This window comes from Coptis chinensis, chromosome 5 (assembly GCF_015680905.1).
Source record: "Coptis chinensis isolate HL-2020 chromosome 5, ASM1568090v1, whole genome shotgun sequence".
Classification (NCBI taxonomy): Eukaryota; Viridiplantae; Streptophyta; class Magnoliopsida; order Ranunculales; family Ranunculaceae; genus Coptis; species Coptis chinensis.
This window is the reverse complement of record NC_141460.1, coordinates 71,666,061-71,691,001: the sequence shown is the minus strand read 5'-3', so window position 1 is coordinate 71,691,001 and position 24,941 is coordinate 71,666,061. Positions and strand designations below refer to the sequence as shown.

At 35.1% G+C, this 24,941-nt stretch overlaps 2 protein-coding genes across 4 annotated transcripts; one reads left to right on the top strand and one right to left on the bottom strand.

The window, feature by feature from the left end:
- Nucleotides 1–2,377: 2,377 nt before the first annotated feature.
- LOC147498732 (uncharacterized) lies at nucleotides 2,378–13,154 on the bottom strand. 3 transcript variants are annotated; one of them, XM_086560651.1, is made up of 10 exons: nucleotides 13,110–13,154; nucleotides 12,556–12,728; nucleotides 12,428–12,477; nucleotides 12,276–12,345; nucleotides 12,052–12,157; nucleotides 11,767–11,805; nucleotides 9,902–9,968; nucleotides 4,180–4,255; nucleotides 2,949–3,247; nucleotides 2,378–2,770 (listed from the first exon to the last, which is right to left on the bottom strand). In XM_086560651.1, the coding sequence occupies exons 2-10, from the start codon at nucleotides 12,707–12,709 to the stop codon at nucleotides 2,687–2,689; spliced, it is 945 nt and encodes a 314-aa protein (XP_086416777.1). In that variant the 5' UTR covers nucleotides 12,710–12,728; nucleotides 13,110–13,154; the 3' UTR covers nucleotides 2,378–2,686. The 3 variants fall into 3 exon arrangements, with proteins under 3 accessions (XP_086416777.1, XP_086416775.1, XP_086416776.1); XM_086560649.1 differs by lacking the exon at nucleotides 13,110–13,154 and having other exon boundaries at nucleotides 12,556–12,772; XM_086560650.1 differs by lacking the exons at nucleotides 11,767–11,805; nucleotides 13,110–13,154 and having other exon boundaries at nucleotides 12,556–12,772.
- A 7,601-nt stretch (nucleotides 13,155–20,755) lies between these two features.
- On the top strand, nucleotides 20,756–24,609 carry LOC147498731 (uncharacterized protein C24B11.05-like). The gene is made up of 10 exons (XM_086560647.1): nucleotides 20,756–21,081; nucleotides 21,795–21,861; nucleotides 21,956–22,021; nucleotides 22,104–22,201; nucleotides 22,288–22,325; nucleotides 22,411–22,498; nucleotides 22,581–22,895; nucleotides 23,093–23,158; nucleotides 23,270–23,452; nucleotides 24,377–24,609. Exons 2-9 carry the CDS (start codon nucleotides 21,801–21,803, stop codon nucleotides 23,423–23,425), a joined length of 888 nt encoding a protein of 295 aa, XP_086416773.1. The 5' UTR covers nucleotides 20,756–21,081; nucleotides 21,795–21,800; the 3' UTR covers nucleotides 23,426–23,452; nucleotides 24,377–24,609.
- The last annotated feature ends 332 nt before the right edge of the window (nucleotides 24,610–24,941 follow it).

Sequence of the window (24,941 nt, the reverse complement as noted above, 5' to 3'; positions counted from 1 at the left end):
GTCTATTATTTTTAAAAAAAAATTTGGACGGATGGCAGCCGTCCGTCGAAATTTAATACACAGACGGCAGAAATTATGTCGCCCGTCTCCCGAACTTATTTTAGCAGCTGCTATCAAAGGTCTTAACTTTGGCTAGGTTTTTAACTCCTTCCAAATTTAAGACCCTTTTAACGACCCCATTGGAATGACATTTTTGTGGTTGGGGTACTATATTTCCCTTTAGCAGCCCATATACCCCCCCCCATTGGACTTGCTCTTAGGCAACCCCTAATAGCCTCTCACCAAGAAAATAACTATAAGGAGAAATGGTCATATGTGGTATCTATATGGAGGTAACAAGTTGTTGTTTGCATTGGGAATGCTCTAACAAAGCAAAATATTTGCTCCTATTTAACAGTTTTTTTGTCCTTAACAAATATATTTAAGTATCATGTAACTTTAGGTAGTTAAAATTTGACTCAAAGTAGAGTTTCCAAAATAATTTTATTGTGAGTTAAAATAACAAATTTTTCTTTTTTTCTTTTGTTTCGTTTTTTTTAAACAGTTATTGGGGTTGAAGGTGTTCATTGCAAAAAGGTTAAGCCTTACAAAGTCGTTGTAAGAATTAGATCATAAAATGGTGCACACATTGGATTTTAGATTCCATCGGGTCTTTAAACTCAATTTTGCATTAGATAGTGCCTAATAGCATTTCCAACCCAAGTCAGTATTGAGGGAAATCGAGAATTTTCACCGTTTTTTATCAAAAAACACTTGCCCAATGCAAGGGTGACAAAGTCGATTACTTGTCACTAAGTCAAAACGAGAGTAGCAGTTGCTACCGAGATAGTTGTTGAGTTGTGAACTTCAGACGGAACTTTTTATTCCGTCTCGTGTGTTTTTTTATATTTTTTCAATTTTTTTTTCGGACATTCATATGGAATCAAACATTCCGTTCGAGATTCAAGCTTTTCACCAAAACGATAGCAAAAAGGAGAAATTGAGCCTATATGGAGATGAAAAATACTGACTTGCATTGGGAATGTTTTAACAAGTTACGATGCAAGGATGTTATTTCCTAAGATGGAACTACGCTTTCTCATGGAGTCATAGTCACGTACAAATATAAGCTTTTTTGCTATGACGGAAAATCGCTTATTTTATATATATTATAGTACTTCTTTAGCATGAAATATACCTGTTATTGAGCTGATCATTAGAGTAACGAGCCTGGCCATTATTAATTAAGTGATGCAATGATCCAAACAAATATTAATAGCAAGTATGCGTATGAAAAACTAATTTAAAAATCTAGAAAAAATGAGCGGATTTTGAAAAACAAAATCAAACATCTCATTGAGTTTTTTTATTCTTATGCGCAACAACACGACGGCTCAGATCAATAGAAATGGCCAAGATTTGTTCTGCTGCTTTGTTAATTGACGACAATGGAGACACCAACCCAGGCCTTTTACCATACAGTGATTCGCATTTCGTGAAATGTTTTTGAACTAACCGCAATTCCTTGCGAACGGATCCAAAATCTTTCTTATCTAAAAATAAGAGAGCCTTTCGTACTGTGTGAATGGACATAAAATAGAATTCATCACAAGTTATTATGGTGGACTTCAAAGGAGGGTCGAGTGTCGTTTGCAAAAGGTTACGAGCGTATTTATGTGCACTAGTAACGTTGTTCAAGGCAATTTTAATAAATATCTTGGGAGCAGACTCCTTAGTAGGCTTGCGAGCGCCAGGATCAGATTTGAACAAGGACACACATATATTGTAGTTGACTGGGTGGACCTCGCGACACACTGCCTCAGCGTTGATAATGTGGCCACGGTGGTGGTTCTGGTGCTGGTTATTGTGGTGGTGTTTGGGCTGATGGTAATGGCTTGCGTAAGATTGGGTCGAGAAGAAGACAAGGAAAGAGACACAAAGAAGAAACCATGGAGAAACACTAAAGGACGCCATTGCTTTCCTTGGACGAAGAAATGTTATGTTCTGCCCGTCTCTGATGATGTTGGATGAGGGTATATATATTAATGAGTTCTAGACAAGCTGTTTGAGAATTGAGACTCCTTTATTTTAAGTTCATTATTAGATAATTAGTGTTTCAGTAGTAACATCTGACCTCTCAACTGCAAATATATATAATAATTCCCCATACGTTGAGAATCTAAGCACTAAATGCCAATGAGATAAGACACTAATTTATCTACCGATTTAGAGTTAAATGAATAAAATGAAACACCACAAATTTGGTTTGTTTTGAAAGAGAAGTCAGTCTAGACCTTTATACTAAGCTGATTTGTTTCTTTTGCCACCCCCTAGGAAGTTAGCCTAATTAAGCTGCTTTCGGCCAATAAAGATGCCGATAGGCCAATATGCAACTAACTGCACAGGAAAGCTTCTTCAACTATCAATTCGGGAGTAAAAACACTTGGAAAGCAATGACCAGATATTCAACAAAACTATGAAACCCAAGAACCAAGCGAATTCAATATATTAAAACTAGCCTTCAGTGTGTAAGACTGTTTCATGACCATGTCAAATATCAGAACAGGAGACAATAACAGGAGAATATACAGAATTGAAAAGCACAGCAAAAACTCTACCTGCTTAATTGCTTAGTAACAAACATGCTTCTTTCTCCCTCCCAAAAAGAAACTGAAACAAAAAAAGAGCACCCTGCTTTTATAGGAACCTAATCAAGTTCCATATCAGCAATGGCATCATTTAGAATGTTCTGGAGTTCCTTCACTCTCTGCCTTGTGAGTGCAATACAATCCTGCAACCACCATATAACCTGTTACCCCCAGCATCGAATGCCAACACTCTCATGTGAAAGCAGATTTGAAAACATGGAATTAGATTTCAGAAACATTTAACAAGGTGACTCATTATGTGGTTCACCGTTTGCAACTTACGATCTTATAGCTTCTTGAACTGAGTAACATGAGACAAACCTGAACAGCTGAAGTGTATGCAAGAACAGGTCCACCTGGCTTGTTAAAGGACACAAGCTGGCCGGACAAATCCAAAACCACAGTTACAAAACTTTCCATGACAGACTCTTCCTCTCCAGTGGGGTCTGCCAATATATGCTTTTTGTGAAGAATGCATGTCAATGAGAATGGCATGCAACTCAATTTGAGTTTCCTTGTAGATTGGTTAAATGGCTCTTTCACCAGATTGGATTCTACTTCCTCCTCTGAAACAGCAACTACTCTTCCATCATCGTTGACAGAAATGGCAGGGATGTGTACTACAAGGGAAACATACATACAGTAAGATAGGGCAAGGACAAGTGTAGGGTTAGTTAACTGAAACACAAGGAGACCAGGCTCTATTTGTTGGAGCATGTACACTGAAATTTGGATAGTGTTCCAAGATAGTTTAGACTTTTTCCACTATTGAGACGCCCATTAGAACTGATTGACATCCATGTCAAAAGAAGTTCAAGAGAACAACATAATGAGGATCGCTCCAGTGAAGTCTGGTATAATGGAAGTTACATGGGCTTCCACTGCATAGCAGGGACATTCCTACTTCTTCCTTAGCGCAATGACGGCTATAACAAGTGATTCTAAGGGCACAAAACAATTGTACTACAAATTGAGAACGACCTTGTCTTTTCCTACCTAATCTTCTTTTTCAAGCATCAAGTCTTAGAGGTAAAACTAACATTAACTCTGAACTGAACTTAAGTCTAAATTAATAAACAAAACTGAATAGAGTAATGAATGAATTGCTTAGCAAACCATCCGAAAGCGAGGTAGCTAGATGGTCCAATGACTTAACTAATTCAAAACTTTCATATTTCTCCAAAAAAAATTGCCCATGGGTGACTTACATTTTTCCTCTTATTTTTAAGAAATGTTGCAACTTTTTTTGGTTGTCACCAGACCCTCTAAGTCTTGACTTCTTGAATTTCATACTTAAAAGATGAAATTAAGTTTAACCAAATGCCCATTAGTCATTATAATTGGTGATTATGCACTACTACATGACATTGATGACTAAGCACCGCCAGATTCCATCACAACCCAAGACCTTAATGCACAATCACTATGTAACAATATAAAACATTTTCAGCAATATTAAATAGTCAACAAGAATGACATTTAGAAAAGAAATAAAGATAAATAAGGGAAAAAAAAATCATAAAGAAAAGAAACAAAGATAAGCATATCTTACAATGTGAAAACGCAGCAACAGCTGAAAGCAAGGCAGCGTCGAAAAGAGAACCATCTGCGTCTAGACAATATACATCCTGTAAGACACAATATATTGTTTATTCATCCAACAAGGATATATCAATCTTATAAAAAATGACATAAAGTTTAAATGAGTTTTGTCAGCGACTTGCTACGACATAAAAAATGTGGGTTTCAGCAATCGCGTATCCACAACTCGATAAATCAAATAGTATTAATAACAATACTAATAGTAATACGATGAGATGACAACAACGATGAGAGATTGTAAAAAAAATTTAAGTAACATGGACACTTCATACTCTTTAAAAATTCCATTAATTGACACAGACACTCGTGTAGTCATGTAGAACACACGGACACGTTTGTGCATACGATTTCAAATTAGGGTTTCTTCTATACCCTAAAAGACTAAGCAAAAATCTAATAACATAATTACAAACGTAAAACTCCATGATATGCCACTTTCACAATTATTTATTTGCAAGGAGGCACTTTGTAAGGTCTTGAGCCCAAGAATTAGTTGTGTAGCTAAATAATAGTAATAGTTTTCTTTTTAAGTAGCTGTGTCCCCATGTCCTACTTCAGATAGGTCGTCGTGTCGAACACTCCCTATTCATGTTGGACACACCGACACGTGTATTGTCAATGGGACTTAGAAAAACTCATTAAGAATTTAGATAGAAACTGCGAAGCAGCCAGGAGCTAAGACAAGATACAATCATTTACATGGGATCTCCATCTGACAAGAGACCAGATCAAAGGCAACCAGGAAATGAGGTTTGACATCTGCTCCCTCTCTTTATCACCATAATAACATCACATTTCATGTGACGCAACAGTCGTGGTTTGTATTCCGAAGTGGTGATGTTGTATAACATCAAACTTGATGTTTTTGTGAGGGAAAACAGACAGACAAGAGGTTGAACACTTAAACCTCCACTTCCTGGTGCAAACAATCCAATCTCATCAAAAAATACTTCTTTACTGTACTATTAATCTATTAAGTCTTTTCTCCTCCCTTCAAGAACTAGCTTATTCCTTTAATTCAACAGTCCCCTACCTATGACTACAACAATGTTAAACTCCAGTTGTTTTCACAAACAAAACTCAGTTCCATTAAAGAGAAAATATGTTAGAATACAACCAATAGAAGGGAGGTCTATAGGCATCCTAACTACACGTGCATCCTTTGGCCCACTCATCATTTTCCAGTCCACCTCTTACTTCGTTAGCAAGGCACTAATGAAAGGAGACACCACCCAAATAGATGAATGAAAATTACAACAGGATGGAGTCCCAGTTAAGCACAAGCTCATCAAATTTAAGCCTCTACATGACTAAATGTTGCTCCCAGAATTTAAACTCCAAATTATTAGATGAAAATGAGCTAACACAGTAGCGACAGAAGAACCCAAACAATTTATTGGAAAACACGCAATAAATCCATGAAAATTAATAAAGAGTACCAAAATTTGGAGTTTTTATCAAGTACAGGAACGTTTTGAGACTTCCAAAACTGTATGTTCAGATGTACTAGTAAGAATCACTGTACCTTAAAGATTAAGCTAGACGTTTCTTTGTGATTCTTTCATCCTTCTTAAGTGGTGTCACCGTAACAGAACACCTGATATAATCCTAGAACGCTATATATTTTCTCATTAACTTTGTTATTCTTCATCGTTCTACAGGGAATTAGATTATCAAAGAAAGAAGACCTGATGTGGAGGCATTTACAGCTTTAGGACAAACATTGTGCATTTAAGCGGACGCAAGAATTGGTTATAACTTGATATGTACAGCAGTTTTAAAAGTTACTTCAGAACACATAGATAGAGAAGAAGATATAATTACTGGAGTCGAGGTCCTAAGGTTGCTTTTCTGATCCCAAAATGAGGCAGACTCTAGGGAAGCAGGATTGAGGACAAGTACAAATGTTATATACCCTTTGGTCCTTGAAGATGATCGCACAAGTGGCATTGATTGCGCTAATATGGTTCAAAAGGTTTTAGGTTCTTGGAGGCAAAAATGTGAATGACTGTAACTGATGTGGACATCAGCATGGTCAAGCCCATGGGCCGCGAACCCACTAGTTTAGTTATTTTATTTAGTTGTTGACATATGTCATGTTCCTATTGGTTTATAGTTTTTAGGATTAGTATAAATAATGGGTTGGTAATTAGGGTTCAGGGAGAGTTGTGTTATTAAGAATATTTCAGAGAGAAATAAAGATTTGTTTTAGTTTTAGTTGTTTTGTTTAATTCAAGAGTAGATTTGATAAACAGAAGCTTCCGCCAGTTTAATCTATATCATTTGGTATCGGAGCACGAATCATTCCTGAGTAAAATACAATTTTTCTTTTTTTTATTCGTTTTTAATTTTCTGTGTTATTGTTAATCGGTACTGTTCACGAAACACTGTTCATCGGAAACACTATTCACACATTGCTATTCATTGCGTTACTGTTCATCCGAAAATTAATTTTCTGTCTTTGTCTTCTTTCAAGATCAAAGTTTTAATTTTTATGCCGTATATCAAGAAACCAGAGATGGAACACCTAGAAGAAAATTATCAGGGTTTGAATGCCAAGTTTGAAGCTATGCAAGAAGCCTTGAATGCGCTTCTAGCCGCCCAACAACAAAATTCTAGGGTTTCTCCAGAAGTTAGTTTACCTTTTCAGCAGCCGTCACAGATTCCACCATTAATGGTGTCTTCTCAAAGTTTTCAGACACCGCCAGTTTCTATGCCATTCGGCTATTTTCCAGATCTCTATCAGCAGCAGATGATGTATCAGGGTTATTCTCCTTATTATCAGTTTTGGAATCGTAGTCAGTATAAATCTGTGTCACAGTATGCACCTAACCCTAATCTGGGATATGCGCCTATGCCAAGCTATCCTCAACAAGAATTTTCTAGGTTACAGACTGCTCCAGCGCCGCAGGGTCTTGAAATGGTGGGTGCGCCTATTGTGACTATAGTATTCTCGCCTCCTACCTTGGTCACTACTACTCGCACTGCGGCAGACACTTCTGATAATTCAACACCCACGATAATCGCCTTGCTAGAATAGGTTACGCACCCGGTACCAACCACTGCGTCCTTTTGATGTTCGGTCGGTCATTTGAACTCCTCATCCAGTGTCTTATCGATACGGTTATTCTGCAACAAAGAAAGGCGTAAACGAGTTGAACAATGGCTCCAGCATGACCATCCAGTCGAGGTTCCTCCATTAGTTCGTGAACCTTTTAATCTTCCAGTTGTTATTCCTCCTCAGCGTGGGGGAAGACCTAATTCTGTGCCAGGTTTACCACAACTCCAACTATTGGAGCGATTTGTTCCCCCTCAGAGACAACATGTTATTGTACAACCGCAAGTGCAACCTGTGGGCCAACATCAACTACACGGTCTACCGCCAGTAAATAACATGTAGGAGGGTCCTTTTATTCAGCCGAACCACTTGGGTGTTAGTTATGGCATGGCTCCTAGAGGACGTGGTCATGGCGGTGCAAATAGAGGCAAGGGTGGTCGGCCACCTCATACTCAGCATGTTCCCCCTTGGCAAGCTAGGCAAGTTCAACCTCCTCCACTACCACTCAGGCGACATGCTAGTGATACTCTCTCTCTTTCTTCTGACAGTGATTCTTCTGCAGTGCGCCTATAACTGGTAATCGTGTACCTACTGATTTAAATACTGTTGATCGTTTAATTCGTTTGTTAGAAAAAAATAATCATGGTGATATTAAGATTGATGTACCTGAGTTTGATGGAAAGATGGATGCTGATGTGTTTGTGGATTGGTTGACTCGAATTGAAAAGATTTTTGAATACAAGAGTATTTCGGTGCCAAGTGTGTGTAAATTTACCGGCTACAAAATTAGGGGGTTATGCATGTAGGTATGGTGGGATGAATACCAAAGAGGTCGACCTTTGTTTAAGGGCAAGAAATTGGTGCAGCGTTGGTCTAAGATGAAACGAACATTGCGCAAAGAGTTTGTTCCTAATAATTATGAGCGTGATTTGTTTAATCACCTACATAATTTGTGGCAAAACTTATTTACTGTTCAAGAATACACTGAAGCTTTCAATCTGCTATGCACTCGCCTAAATATGACTGAGACCGAAGAATTCAAGGTCCATAGATATGTCAATGGCTTACAGAAACGCATTCAAGCTGATTTGTCTTTTGTTGATATTCAAACCATGGCAAATGCAGTTACTTATGCTAGAAAGTCAGAAGATCTCCACAAGTCGTCCAATTTATCATCATCTTCTGTTGGTCTATCACCTGTTAGTACTGCCTCTACTACAATTCATCTTGTCAGTGCATTTTTTGTATCTAGGAAGTGTTTTGAATGTGGTGTTATTGGCCACATTGATGCTGAATGCCCAAAGAAAAAGAAACGCCTTGTTTTATTCGCAGAAGGAGATGACGATATTGGAGAGATTACTGAGGAACCACCAGACACTGTTCCAGATTTCCAGCATGAAGCGTTATCAGTTTTTCCCGCTTCTAATGCACCACCATTATAGTTTGTGGACAAACTCTTTCAACTTGGGGAGAGTGATGCGGACATCAGCATGATCAAGCCCATGGGCCGCAAACCCACTAGTTTAGTTATTTTATTTTAGTTGTTGACACATGTCGTATTCCTATTGGTTTATAGTTTTTAGGATTAGTATAAATAATGGGCTGGTAATTAGGGTTCAGGGAGAGTTGTGTTATTAAGAATATTTCAGAAAGAAATAAAGATTTGTTTTAGTTTTAGTTGTTTTGTTTAATTCAAGAGTAGATTTGATAAACTGAAGCTTCCGCCAGTTTAATCTACATCAGTAACACTGGTTCTATTACAGGTTGGTCAACTTCTAGGGGTGCAAGTGGATATCCAAATATTCGAATCCAATTCGAATTCGTATTTGAAAAATTGGATATTATCCAAAAATTTCGGATTCGGATTTAGATTCGGATATTTTTTTTATGTCCGAACTGGTTTCGGATACGGATTCGGATACTGCCATATCCGCATCCGATAATATCCGATCCGATTTAAAAAATTAATAGTTATTATATATAATTAATTTATTCATTTTTTATTGTATAGAATATTATATAAAATCATAAACTAATAATATAAAAATATAATAACAAAATAATAATAATAAATAACAAATATATATATTTATATTAGTTTTTATAGTGGTAAAATGAATTATTTAAAGCAAATAAAATTTTAATTAATTTTAATTTTCGGATCGGATATTGTCCGATATCCGTTTCGGATATCCGAAATCGGATTTGGATAAATTTTTTACTATCCGTCGGATTCGAATTCGGATTCGGATACAGACATATCCGCATCCGAACCTATCCGTTTGCACCCCTATCAACTTCCCCTGTACATGGTTGTAAGAGTTCTAAGGGACATCTCCCGAAGGGACCCGAATTTTTAAGGAAGTTTCTATTATGTAAAGATACAAAGCTGAAACCAACTAAAGTTGTATCCTCTTTTTCTCTCTTTTATCATCAACCTTCTTCACCATTAACAACTATATAATATTAGTGTGGGTACATAAACAATGTAGTTAACTCTTCAGTTAAGAGCATGGCATCTAAATCATTTTTGAAGACAGGCAGCTCTATGTGCGTATGAATATTTGAGTTTTTTTTTTATGAAAGTACAGAATCAGCATAATAGCGACAGTACTAGGTATGCCATCCAAGCAGCCTTCCCAGAGATCAAGCATAGTTCCTTTAAATTGACCATTCCAGAACTGCATATTATAAATAATTAGGTGTGAAAAACTAACAACATGAATATCCCACTAAAATCCAAATCAGTAATATAATCATAAAAACTCTCACAAGTTTGAAAGTATTATGCAACACCTAATAAATTAGTCAGACAGGAACCTCTCAAGGATTTTCCACAAGAAGAGAGACAAGCAACAGGCCATAAAATATGCCAAAGGCTATATGAACTTCTGATAAGCGCATAGTAGCTTTATTGAATCCAAGGAAGACTCTTACTTAGCCTTTTAAAGTTATAACAACAATAAGAACCAGATTTACTTTTAATTGGGCTTGGGGAAATGTGGGTCATATATGAAATGTAAGCTTTTCATGAAGCTCACAAGTTGTGGGTAACAAGGTTTCAACATAACCCAAGCCAATATCACAAGTTTGAACCAAGTAGGAGGGGATTTCAGGGATTATGATAAATAAGACGGCAAACAACAACTATGACTGGCAAATTAGCCGCAATAGTCACTATTAATGGAGTATATCATGCTGAAGAAAAAGCACCTTTGACTGACACTACAGTAAATAACATATGAGTGACAGGACAAGAAAAGAGACAGCAAATTGAATCAGCAGTAACAATGTAATACACTGGAATTAAGGCTCGGCTCAATGAGGGTGATTATGCAAACCACCAAGAATACAAAAAATTAAATAGATAAATAAATTTGGAAAAAAAAATTATAGGAATTGAGCGGTACAAATCTGAAATAATATAGTTTCTGATAAATGATCTGACATTATAAAGAACATGATACTAATTTCAACAATGTCATTCTTTAAAAGAATCTTAGGATTGTTCACCTGTGACTATCATGGAGGAGTCACTATTATGCCAATAAAACATACTAAACTTCTCGTTGAGAATTATAAGAAGTTGAATGAAATGTACATATATTGAACAGGTCAGTGTTGTGTCGGCTGTTATACAATCAACACCACTCATGAAGCAGGAACTTCATAACATTATATTTGATATGGTGCTTAAACATAAGATATCTTATATGAACTTTGAAATAGAGCCTCCATCTGAAAAAATGTCACCAATGCGCCTTAAAATAAGTTTTACTCCAATGCGCTTTAAAATAAGTTTTACTCAGAATGTTGTCTAGTCAGGATCTTCCTGATGCAAATCGGGGATTAAGGTGAAAGTTCCGCATGGAGATTCTAAAAATATTCGAACTATATTCTTGTGTAAAAAAATAAATAGATGAATAATAAATAATAATAAAATAAGATCTTCCAAATCAATTTTATTCTTTTTCTAGGTTAAACACACTCACAAAAATGCCCCATAAAAGAACCACTGGTCTTTGCTTTAAGTAATGCTTAGATGATATCTTTCTTTTCCTTTCTTTCTTTTTTCTTTTTCCTTAGTGTTTTTTACAGATGACTGAGATTTCAGAGGCCATCTGGAACATGCAGAAGAATAAGGCACACATTTGATACAGTTGTCTTTGTTTTGTTTTGTATGGTGCTTCTTGACATAATGCGTCTTACACTATCCTTTCTTGTTTGTCTCTGGATATCCTATTCAGAAAATGCATACCTGACGATTTAAAACATGTGAGTGTGAATGAATACTGCAAAATCAATGAAAAATTAAAAACTACAAATATTTTTCAGTTTTATAGTTATATAGTACTCTTAAGGGATCATAAACACTCCGCTGCTTCCCGGATTATCAGAACAAGTATCTTTTAGAAATGAACTATGAAGTATCTGATGAAATGAATTTTTTATAGGCTTCTAAAGGGATGTGAGTACTACCTGAACAGTCCCCGGTGTTTGTACACAGTTCTTATAGTTCTGCGCAAGAGTTCAAATCTAACTCAAACAACGAAAATAACAGAAGTATCTTTCACGAAAATACAGGACAGTTCAAGCATCACTTAAAAGGAACATTTCTTTTTATGTATAGAAACACTTTGAGAAAGATAAAGGCAAATAACGATGATAGTAAATCGAGGATCATACTCAAAACTTCCCTTCAAAAATAAGCACAGATGAGGATCTAGAGATTGGACTTTTTTTATGAACATATGAAAATTTTACCTTACTATAGCATCTGTTAACTGCTTTGAAATGATAGCTGCTACCTCAGCTGGCCGGCCAGGTCTAATTAGTGGAGAACATATCGGAGGCATGTGAAAATCAATAGCTGGAGCCATAAACCAGTGTTAATAATAACTTCCTACAAAAAGATTTTTTTTTTTCGGATAAGTATCTAACCCAAAAATAGATGTAAGAAGGGAAAAGCAATCACATAGAGAACCTACCTAAGGAGGCTTCGTCACGTGAACCCACAGAAGGAGTTATTATTTCCATTTTGATATCAGCCAACATGGTCTGTCCAACAAACGAATTTGATCATCGAGGTAATCCAATAATCAATACATACCTAAAAAGATAACAGAGATCATCTGCTTACAGTATGTCCAGTCTTTACCAATGCCGACCCGTCAGCAAATGCCACACCCCCTACATGAACAGGAAGATGTAGCTTTAGGTAAAGGCTCAAAGATCATATTTCAAAAAAAAATAATAATAAATACTAACCAAGAGCCACAGTCGTATCTCTGGCTTTTCCTAGTGGCCTAGCATCAGGGCGTATTGACTCGAGAAGATGACGCTCGTAGAAGCGAAGAGGGAAGAGGCGTCTAAAAGCATCCACTTCCAACATCTCCCCTGCCAAATTTTCAGAGGCATCCATTTTTCTTTTTCGGTAGTCTCTAGAAGCAAGTTCATGCATGATAAGGAAGCAAAGTCAAATTTTATAATTCAACAAATCTTACTATATAGAAAAAGATGGGGTATGATGAATAGTGTTTCACGTACGTCACAGGGGTAGTTTTGTCATTTTGCAGTTTTTAATATTTTTTAATATTTTTTTTGTTTTTTGGAGGGATAAAATGGTAATTTTGCTATTTTAAAAATAGTTTTTTTTTATAAATATGTGGGCTTTAGTGGGTCCCTGTGGCTGGAGAAAGAAGGGTACAATAGTAATTTTGTATAAATTTTTAAAAAATCTAATATGGCCCCCACGTGGGTACCACGTGCACAGTGACTAGTATATATAAAACAGATGACCAAAGTGTGCTGACTTTACTCACTCCAGAAACTGAAAGCAATGCCAAAGTTGAGGAGACCGCGGAAGAACTTCCAAGTTTTGTCATTTTGTGTAGGGTTATGGGTTTAAGAGCCAAAAACGGGAGTGCTTACAAACAGCCTTTTATGGAAGCTGCTGTTGCAACCGTGCAGCTACAAAGATTTTAATGACACGTGGACTGCATATTATGAGTCTATTGAGAAGGTATCTAATGGTGCAGGGCTGAGCCCATCAAATTTTTTACACAAAAAATTGGTAAAAACTTTCTTGTGTAAAAAATTTGATGGGCTCAGCTCCGCACCATTAGATACCTTCTCGATAAACTTATAGTATGTTGTCCACGTGTCATTCGACCAATTTAGGACAAGGACACCTTCTTTTCGGAATCACTCACAAACCTAATTTTCGGGTAAAAAAAATTTTTAAGGACAAATAGCATGTATTTGAAATTAATATATTTTGGTTTCACCTTTTTTGTCGTTTTGGTATGAACCATTTTTGTTTATACCCCAAATAAATGAACATATATACCTCATCCATTATGTTGAGGTAAGAATAAAAATTGTTGAGGTATGAACATTAATTTGTCCTTCAACCCCAATTTCTTGCAAACCCTTGCCTCCTAAAACAAACTACTTATTCGTTGCGGCAAGAAAAATCTCAAATTCATCAATACCAGTCGTTCTTAGAACCAAGTAGCTAACCCTAGAAAAAAAATATATGATAGGAGAAAAAATGTTGGGTAAACTTATAAACTTTTATTCACCTACAACTATACAAAATTATGTAGAGATCGAATGACGTTTAGTTCATAATGATAAGGAGAAATTGTTGAATGGGATTGTAGCTGATGTCTTAGCAGTTGTTAGTATAAATGTTTACCGTAGGCAATTTTCTATTGTATCTAGATCTGTGTGTATTGTATGGTTGTGTTTTATATTCTTGTTGTAGGTTGTGGTTTATTTGACAGGTTTTATTGTAGGTATTTCATAAAGTGTATAGAAGGTTTAGAGACTAGGGTATAGAAGGTTTTACACATTATATTGTATAATTTTCTATTTGTTAAACACGTGCATGTTTTGATCGCACAATTCAAGTATATAATCACTACACCATTTGGGTGATTTTGCAACATTTGGGATTTTTTATTTGTAACACATATTGATCCGTTAGGTAATTTGTCACACTTTCACATCCGTTAGCAATGTTTCTAACCGTTAGTAAGTATCTATCCAAACACTTGAATTATTTTGTAACATTTATTGGATATTTAGTAACGCTTACAAATGTGTGACAAAGTTAAAAAAATAAAAATAAAAATCACACTTGAATAAAAAACGAAAACTTAATTGGGAGTTTTTTTAGTTCTGGCCCACATCTTCAATTCTAATCTAACTGGAGAAAAAATAGAAACGAGTTGTTGCGCTGCCGCTGCTGCTGCTAGGGTTTTGATTTTGGTTAGTCGTCCTCTCTCCCTCCTTTTGTTCTTTCTCTTCTCATGTATTACAAGTTTCTTCTTTGGAGATTTGATTGAATTAGGCTTGAATGTCGATAGAATATTGTCTATTCAAATCTAGATCGATGGAAATCGCAAAGCTTGGAATAGATCCATAAGATTTTCGATTCTCAAAAGAGATCAATTTGCTCAAGGTAACAACTTTATATACCGATTTATTGAAATTGGGTTTTTAGCTTATGGGGTTGGTTACACAATTATCGATCAAAGAAGTATCTTTTATGTTATCAGTTGTTTGATTTGAAAACAAATTTAGATTTGTGTTTGATCTGTTTAATTTTTGTGACGTGACATGATTTTTTAGAATTAGATGAATGTTACTTCTTTTCATGAGTTATTTGAAATTTGCTAGTGTTACTCAATGTGTGCTGCATGTTGGATATTCTAGACTAGATAAATTGTTGTAAATATTCTACTGTAATTTATCATGTTGGGTTCAGTGATGAGTTTTGCATATTTAATTGTGTCCAAGATAATTGCTTGATATGCTTTGCTTTGTATGACATTCTGAGTTTTGTATGAAGTTTATTTAATTTAATGTCTTTTATATCAACTTCAATTTGAGAAATGTTCACTTGTAATGGTGATAGAATAACGAAAAAAAAATGAATGGTATAAAGGGTCTTTTGGTTTACATCTTTGTCGCTCCCCGTGTTGTTCGTGAAAAATTCATACTTGCATCTTTTGGTTTACATCTTTGTCGTTCCAGTGTGCTGCCATACTTGCATGCTTTTCAAAATTCATACAGCATCTTATATCTAGTCATCACCACTGTTCTTTTTGTGAAGTATAGGTTGGTCGAGGTTCTCGTGGTGATGTTACCGTCTTGCCAACCCTCGTTATCAATAATGTCCAGTATCGAGGTTTGTTACGCATAATGTATTATTATTAGTTTGCATCTGGTTTTGGGTCGGTGGCTCTGGTACTTGCATACTTTCAGTTTTAATTTCCCTTAATCTATTATCTTAAGCCAATATCTGCATGTGAGAACACTTAGTTATTGGTAAATCTCATGTTTTTCTTGTTCTGAAGGAAAACTAGAGAGAACTTCGGTCTTTGAAAGTTGTATCGCGGCTTGGTTTCAAAGAGACTACTGATCCTCCAATTTGTTTAAATGGAGGTCAATGCCTGTTCATTTATTTCATTACTGGTAGATGAAACTTATATGCATGACTTCAGCATCTGTTTTCTAATGATTAGATTGTTATATGTGCAGATCTTGAAACTAATGAGTGCCTTGAAAGGAACGGTGGTTGTTGGCTGAAACTAATTAGATTGTTATACCACTTGTGAAGGTACACATGTTTACCTTTTTTGGGGATGTGAACTCTCCCTTCGTTGACTTTGTAACCAGCTAGCAAACATACATGAACTAGAACGGTGATCTTTTAATTAAATGAGTGACCTCACACATACGTAAAAAATTTAAACACGTTTATTGAAAACAAAATTAAACACATTGTGAATTTTTGGGTCATGCCTGGAGGTTTTGCACTGGTGTGAACTATAAGCACGACGACTACACCACAATCATCTTTGACCTTACATCTATTGTCTTTGTAATGGCAGCTGTGGGACCTGCAAGATGTACGATGAATAATGGAGGTTGCTGGTCAGAAAGTAAAAATGGACAAGACTTTTCTGCTTGCTTGGTTCTGTCACCTATCCTTTGTTCTTAACGTTGACAAACCTTTTCTTACATGCTTTCATATCTTAACTATACTGCCATATTGCAAGTTTGATTTTCTTCATGCAACTATGATTCAATTTTTGTTTTGTCTCTTCATTATCTTAAACTTTTTTATATTTTTATTTATATTAGGAAACCGAGCTAACAGGTTGTCGCTGTCCATTTGGTTTCCGTGGGGATGGTCAAAACTGTGAAGGTTGATATTCAACTATGCCATATGGATTCTTAATTGATACTTTTCATGCCGTTAATTTTTTTTTTATTTCATGTCCTCTTCTGATTCTTAAATCAACAAACTGTTGTGCATCAGATGTTGGTGAATGTAAGGAAGGTCTTGCTTGCCAGTGGGATGGTTGCACATGTTCAAATAGATGGGGTTCATATGACTGCAAGTGTAAAGGAGATCTTTTATACATTATGGAGCAAGATACATGCATAGGTGAGTAAAGTTTTCTGAAGTTTAAATGGAAGTCAGTTACTGCATTGATATAAATCTATTTTCATATTAATATACTATAACTATGCAGCTAGTTTCAATTGATAATTTGTTGGAAACATAGAAACATATTAAAGCATTTTATGGAGGCAGGATAAAAAGCATCTATGAGATACAAAGAAATTGAAAAGAGAACGGTGTAATAGACTGCTTTTTGGTGTAATAGACTGTGTACAGTTTATCTATGATATTGTCATCTGTTGGATGAAAAATGTATGCTATTTGATGGAATTTAGTAATTACTTTGTTAGCATCACTGTTGGTTCTCTTTGAAGAGATTGTTCTTGTTGAATTGTAGTTCTCAAATCTGTTTTTAAGTGTAGATGTACTTGTGACTGGTGATGCCACGTGTATTTATTTTTGTGGGGTGTTGTCTGCCCCTTGTATTTGACTGTAGGTTTAACTTCAATCTGAATTGTGGATGCAAGAAAATGCAATAGAATAATCGTCCGACAACCTTCTCTCTCCTAAAGGTGTCAACTTCGAAGGTATGAGACTTCTTAAGTTGATGGGTTTTGCATTAATAATGGTAAAATTTTGATTTATTCTTCATTGATATGTTTTTTTTTTTATTCTTTTTAAATCAATTTTCTGGTCTAATAGTCATTAGGATGTTTGGGTAACTCACTTTTCTGATTTTGTTTGCAGTACCAACGTACATTGATGTCGATGAAGAATAAGTTGAATGATGATGGTTCACATGTTCTAGATGGATGGGATATTTTAGTTGAATGGAACAATAAGTTGAATGGAACAATCTTATGAATAACTTATGAATGGAACAATAAGTTGAATGATGATGATTGTTCAATATATATGTCTATTGGTGAGATATTTTGTTGTTTTTCATTACGTTTCGTTGTGTCGATGAATGGAAGGAATTTAATTACTAGAGTTTGTTAGAGTTATAGATGAATAGAATAACTCAAGTGATACATTGTGGAGTAAAAAAAAGTGCAGGTATGGGTACGTGCACTAGTATAGGTGGCCCACATATAAAAGGGCCAGAGAAACCAATTTTTTTTTATACAATGAAAATTCGTTAGTAATGGATATAAAACTGTTAGCAACAATTTTTTTTTTTTTTACAATGAAAATTCGTTAGTAACGGATACAGAACCGTTAGCAATAGAAAATCAAAGTGACGCTCTAAACAAATTTGGTAACCGTTACTAATAAATTCTAACGGTTACGTATCCGTTACTGAAATTAATTTTAGTGACACTTTATAACCGTTAGTAAATTTTGTAACGGATAATAAGTGTTATAGATATCCGTTACTAATATTAGTCACGCTTTTGTGTCAACACAAGATAACCGTTACTAATATTTTTTGTAACGGATGTGTATCCGTTACAAATAGGCTGTTATGGTGTAGTGAATGTAATTTAGTTTTGGGAAAAAATGAGCGGAAAGACAATATATTTTAAGAGATGATGAGTTCTACCAATTAATAAGATCATGAGAAAGAGAGAGGAGAACATGTTTTGATCACACAATTACACAATTCATGTATATAATGTGATTTAGTTATGAAAAAAAAATATGAAAGGGAAGACAATAGATTTTAAGAGACAAACTCTAGAAATGAATAACATGGTGAGAGAGAGAGATAGAGGGAGAAAGAGAGAGAGATATGTGACTTGTATTTTAGAACCAGTTGGTACTAAATAATAAAGAAAAAAAAATGTTATTTGAAAAAAATAAATAGCTATACCATTGAAAAAAATAAATAGCTATTCCATCAAATTAGCCATGCACATCAAATTAGCTAGAGGAGTTGTGTTTTGTTTGGTTTTATTTACTCAAATTAAACAAGTTAAGATTGTAATTTGCATTTGTGTCCCTGGAATTAGAACTATACCATTTGTGATACACTAAATTCAATGACATCTTAGTAATTCGCATCCTCACCCTAAACAAAAAGAGTGAGCAACCAAGCTACAACAATGGCGGTGTATACACCCATCGCATTGTTGGTTGAATCCACTTGATCACTAAACTCACTAATTAAACATATTACACTCACTTTATTATTAAATCCACAAAACTTCTCAACAAATTCTTATTATCTTTATCGAAACAATTATTTTCAAATTTCAATTAATCATCCAAATTAATATAGTTCGTCGAACTCAAAAAAACACTTGAAAATTGAGTTTATTTGTTTGATCTAAACCAATTTTGTCTATTAATACTCCTTAAACAAATAGAGAAGATACTTCAAAGCACTCGAAACAACAAATGAATATTGAGATGTTATCGTGAAAGTTGGTGAGTGACATTTTTTTAACAGTTTTATAGCTTTACCCCCCCACCCCTAGTTATTTCATCTAGAGGCTTACCACGACACATATGAGTCAACCTTGGTTGACCGCGTTCTTTATGTTGAGTGCATTTGCATGTACGTAAATGCCCTTTATCCAGTGCAATTACTATAATGACCCTTGACTTGGAGAACACCGAATTAAAAAAAATTTGACACGTGTCATCATCTCGATAAATCAAATCGACAACCAAAAACAATTTTCTCTGACAATATATATTTTTTTAAATCATCATAACGAGAAACATTTTTTCTCTAATAATCTATTTCTTTTTACCGGAGTCCAAAATCGTTAACGTTTTTTCAATGTTTAAAACCAACCATTAAAGAGATGCAAATTCTTCTTCCTGATAGTGCCAATGACACCAACAATCTTTTTGAAGAAAATGAGGGCTATTTGTAGATCCCAAAGTTTGCACAACTATGGCTTAGTAAGGACTTTAAAGTATGATATAAGTCCGTTTGATGGGGAGTTGCCTTCTAAAATCACGGACTTTATACACTAACCGACCTACTAACTTAGGATTCTTGGCATAGAATTATTTTGTGTAATACCAATTTCGTATTTCACAACTACTTGCTCTTAAATACAAATCTCTTCTCTATTCAAAACACTGCCCACCATAGAATCCAATTAACAAGTTATTCAAGATGAAGTTGATTATAAAAGACGAATTCACGGTTAAACTTGTTGATGAAGAAGATGGTGATCTTTGGTCCCTCTACAATCTTATTTGTCAAGGTGATAGAGTCGAGGCCGAGACATCAAGAAAAATTGATTTAGACGAAATAAGCATGAAGACTTCGGGAACATACGCTAAGGTTAAGGTAGAAATCAAGGTTTACTAAGACAGAATTCGATAAAGTATGATCCGTTCTGAATATTAGTGACAACATTGTTTCAACAAACGTAAGGATAGGTGGCTCTCATACCTTGAAGATCAAGCAACAATTATCCTTTGAGTTGATTAAAAACGTATGAAAAAAATCAGTACTGGAATAACTTGCTCATTCTTCATATGGGTGCATTGAACTTGCCGTGGTTATGATGATTTAAAGAAAATTGATTTTGTTAGTCGATTTGATTTGTCGAGATGATGACACGTGCCAAAAAATTTGAATTCAGTATTCTCCAAGTCAAGGGTCATTATAGTAATAGCATTGGATAAATAGCATTTACGTACTTTCAAATGCACTTAATGGAAAGAACGTGGTCAACCAAGGTTGACTCGGATGTGCTTCGGAGGTAAAACTAATTGACTCGAGTATTGGGGGATAAAGCTAGAAAAATGTTTTTTTTAAATACTAATTAAATTATAAATGACCTCTTTAGTGAAAAAAACAATAAATGGTGAAATTGAGTAATTGACTCGATAAGTTGTGTTTAAGACGGTACATAATTTTTTTCGATAATTCAGGTATCTATTCGATTAAAAGGAGTATTAATCCAAAGGAAAAAGATGACAATTTATCCAATCAGGGTGTTGTCAACAGTAGTGGGGATATTTTCGTCAATAGAGGTCAAAAGGTGTTAAGTGGGTTTGGTCATCAATATAGTGGGTGCACATATCACCACCCAAAAACAAACATCCCCAAAAAATCCAAGAAGCGAATCGTTCAACAAGAAGTCATTATTCATACAGCAAAAACCCCATTAAAATAAAATAAAACTAGTACAGTAATACGTGTCCCTCCAAACTTGATGGCTTTGTAGTTACTTTCAAATGCAGGCAGCATCATATCTATCATGATCATAGTCCATGCTTAATAACTGGTCGACAACGTATCTTTATGAAATATACACGTAACCCATGTTACAACCAGAAAAATAGATAGAAAACACTCCTTATTGTCAACTCTTTTTCTCACTCAAAGTTGCTCTTCTCCATTTGTTCCTGCCTTCAAACCACCATTCTACCAACAACGCATCTGATCGTAAAGTCTTAAGGTATGCTTACGTCTTGTAATTTACTTTCGGGATCTTGTTCTACAATGCTGTTACTTGTCTTGTAACTTTTGGACGTACAACTATAAAAATACTGATATATTTGTTCATGCTCTATGTACGTAAAATACCATTGATTCAAAATTCATTTTTAGAGTATATTTTTAGTGTGATGAGATATTTAGGATCAACTCCGAAACGTAACTGATTAGAATCATTAGTTTTTAAGTTTGTCCATGAAATCTGGTAAGGACCATCAGTTTCTAAGTGTCTTATTAGATAGAATATGAGATCTAACAAAATAACGGCATCTTAGATTCTTAGATATGATGCCTGAGAAGTGATCACTTTTTCCCTTTCTGTACATACATTTCTTAGTTCTCCTACATTTGGCTAAAGCCCTTTGTCTCTGGTCATCACTTTTATTATTATTAAATGATATACTACTTAGATTTTTGTTTTCCTCATAAGTTGTATTAGTTTATTGGAAAGGGTTTTAGTTTTATTGTACTGAAGCTGAATTCTGCTTTTTGTGAGTTGAATCTTGCTTTTCACAATCAATCACTATTCATCAACAAAGAAATAAGTGCAAAATGTAAAAAAAAAAGAAAAAAAAAGAAAAAGAAAATAACAGAAAAGACTTGCTGGCTTGTTTGTATTATATTAGAATTCGATCATACTATACTGGTGCTTACCTTTTTCTTTGGGTTTTCAAGATCATAATGGAGTATGAGAATCAATACGAAGAGACTGAGAGGTCTAAATATGATTGCCTTCTTTTTGGTGAGTTTGTTGAATGCGTAATGTTTTATTTCTTCCTAATTGGAGCAGCTATGAAATAGTATATAAAATGATAAATGGTGTTTTTGATTTACAGATATAGATGATACTCTTTATCCCCTTAGTTCTGGTATTGCTGCAGACATTCACAAGAATATTGAAGGTAAAGATATTTGACATGGTTCACTCTTTGTTCCTTGTTATTAGTTTCAGTACGTTTACGTTTTTAATGCATGTCTTTTTAGATTTCATGATTCAAAAGCTTGGCATTGAGGAGAACAGAGTATCTGATATATGTACTCTTCTTTATAAAGCATATGGAACTACAATGGCTGGTCTTAGGGTATGCTTTAAGTTTCTCTTTTGCTAATGTTGAAAGTACTCAAGGAAAGGCATATTAATCAACATTGTGAATTTTTTCCCTCTCAGGCAATTGGTTATGACTTTGACTATGATGAATTCCACAGGTGCGTATTTTTGCCCCTAAAAAGTGTTTTCTCAACTATTGAATCATTGTAAATGCATTATGACACTCGACTTTTTGTTTTATAGCTTTGTTCATGGGAGATTACAATATGAAAAGTTGAAACCAGATCTTGTTCTAAGGGGTCTATTATTGAATCTGCCTTTTAGGAAAGTTGTAAGTGACCTGCAAATGTTGAGATGGTAAAAAGTTTCCTCTGATATCTGACTACTTAACATCTTTTGCTCTATGTTCATAGATTTTCACAAATGGAGATAGGGCTCATGCAGTTAAGGTTATTAACAGACTTGGGTTGGAAGACTGCTTTGAAGGGCTAATATGCTTTGAGACCTTGAACCCGACAAACATGAACACTATTTCATATGATGAGGATGACTCCAAGGATGGACGTATTAAATTGAATAGTCACGGCATCAAGCCTTATGACATCATTCAACATTTTGCTCAATCTTATGCTGAGTCAGAACTTCCGGAGACACCAATTATCTGCAAACCATTTCAAGCGACTATTGAACAAGCTCTTACAATTGCTAAGATCAATCCTCAGAGAACAGTAAGATGAACAAACTTAAGATCTTAGTTATTTTAGAAACGCAATAATTGTCAGGGAGGAAGAGCTTTGTTATCCTGGAAATCTAGAATTCGCTAGCTGTGAGTAAATTGGTGGTATTCGTCATAAATGAATATATCTTTCTTCCTCACTTAAGATATTTTTGGTTTTTCATTTTTTGCACTTCCGTCCTCTTCCAGGTGTTCTTTGATGACAGTGTTCGTAATATACAGTCTGCAAAGCGTGTTGGTCTCCAAACTGTGCTGGTAAGTTGAAGAATGTGTCCTGTGAGGAAGGAATTATGAGTATCATATTGAACTGGCCACTGACAGCAAATGTTCCTTGCTAATTAAAAGTGTTAAACTATCGCTGTGTAGGTTGGCACTTCACAGAGGGTACAAGGAGCAGATTCCACTTTAGAGAGTATTCACAACATTAGAGAAGCTTTGCCAGAACTATTTGAAGCTGTTGAGAATTCAGAGAAGATCACATATTCTGGCAGGGTGGCCATGGAAACATATGTTAGAGCATAACATCTGTTCAAATTGACAATATTAGGGGTAAGAAATCCAATATGCACATGGGATTAACCTCCCACCCGATCTATGCTGCAGACATTATTGAAGATATTATGAAATAAAGAAGAAGATTTAGCATATAGCAGAAAAAAGAAGAAGAATAATTGGCTGCATCACCTCACATTATCATGTTATATTTGGTAATGTAGGTAGATAATTCAATGAACTGAATGGCCTGCTTATTATGCACAAGATTATTATCCAAGTAAAATATAAAAGAATATGAAACTAGAGACTTATTATAAAATCATTGAATAAGGATCTCCTTTTTCTTCACCGTAATTTTCTTCATCGGTCACACAACATTGCATTAACCACTGGCTTGCCTCTTCATAACCCAGAGTCTGATTTGGTTGGTAATGTATTCACTGGTGGTTATCACAAATGTATAGCTTGTTCTAAGATTGTATGGTGCATAGGCTCTCTGTGTTATGTTGGCTTGATTAAATTTACTAAACGATTTGATTGGAACAACATTGTAATTTTCTTGATGAGTCGAATAACACTGCATTAACCACTGACTTGCCTCTTCATAACACAAAAGTCTGATTTGGTTGGTAATGTATTCATTGGTGGTCAATTGGTCATCACAAATGTATTGTTCTAAGATTGTATGGTGCATTAGTGCATAGGCTCTCTGTGTTATGTTGGGTTGTAATAAAATTTACTATATGATTTGTTTGGATATCGAAAGACCATATATGCAATATGGATGTTTATTGTTTTAGCCTTTAAACTATTGGCACTGTCGAGGGCACACTGAAGCAGCATATAATTCTTCTTTATCTGCTTTTCTAGTACCTCTTGGCTCTAGCACGTACCTCTTAACTGACAGATGAGCTTTAGAGTGGTAAAAAGATTGTGGTCTGAAGCCAACTCTAACTACTCTGACAAACTCTTTTGCAGAGTATCAGGCAGCAGGAACTTAATGCAGGGATTACCAATGGAGAAGAAGGTGCGAAAGCAATTTTCTGTGCGTCCCATTGGAGATCGATTAAATATGACTGACCAAGTTGTCGTTGATAACTGGAACTTGTTTTATTTTTTTGATGAGAATAACTGGAACTTGTTACATGTCTTCATGTGCTTAATTGCTATTTGCCATCTGCTACTTTTAATGACATTCCGAGCTTGCTATCTCTAGAAGGAACTTTACCAGGGTACATCAATCTACGTCAATTATATCAAGTAAAATTGGTACTCAGTACTCAAGTTATGCCATTTTACTTCTCTTCCTTTATTTTTATTTGTTTAATCAAGTAACTTATGTCATCAAATACTTAATCAAATCACCTAATGCCAATATAACACGACACATTATCACACAAACTCTATTAATCATTAGCTTATATAAGCATATTTGAAGAATAATCTCTATAAACTAGCTGATCGTGGGTGGCACGGCATCTTTTGTTATTACGTTTCTAGGACGATGAAAAGGACAGTGATACCAGTATGTTTTCCTTTTCTA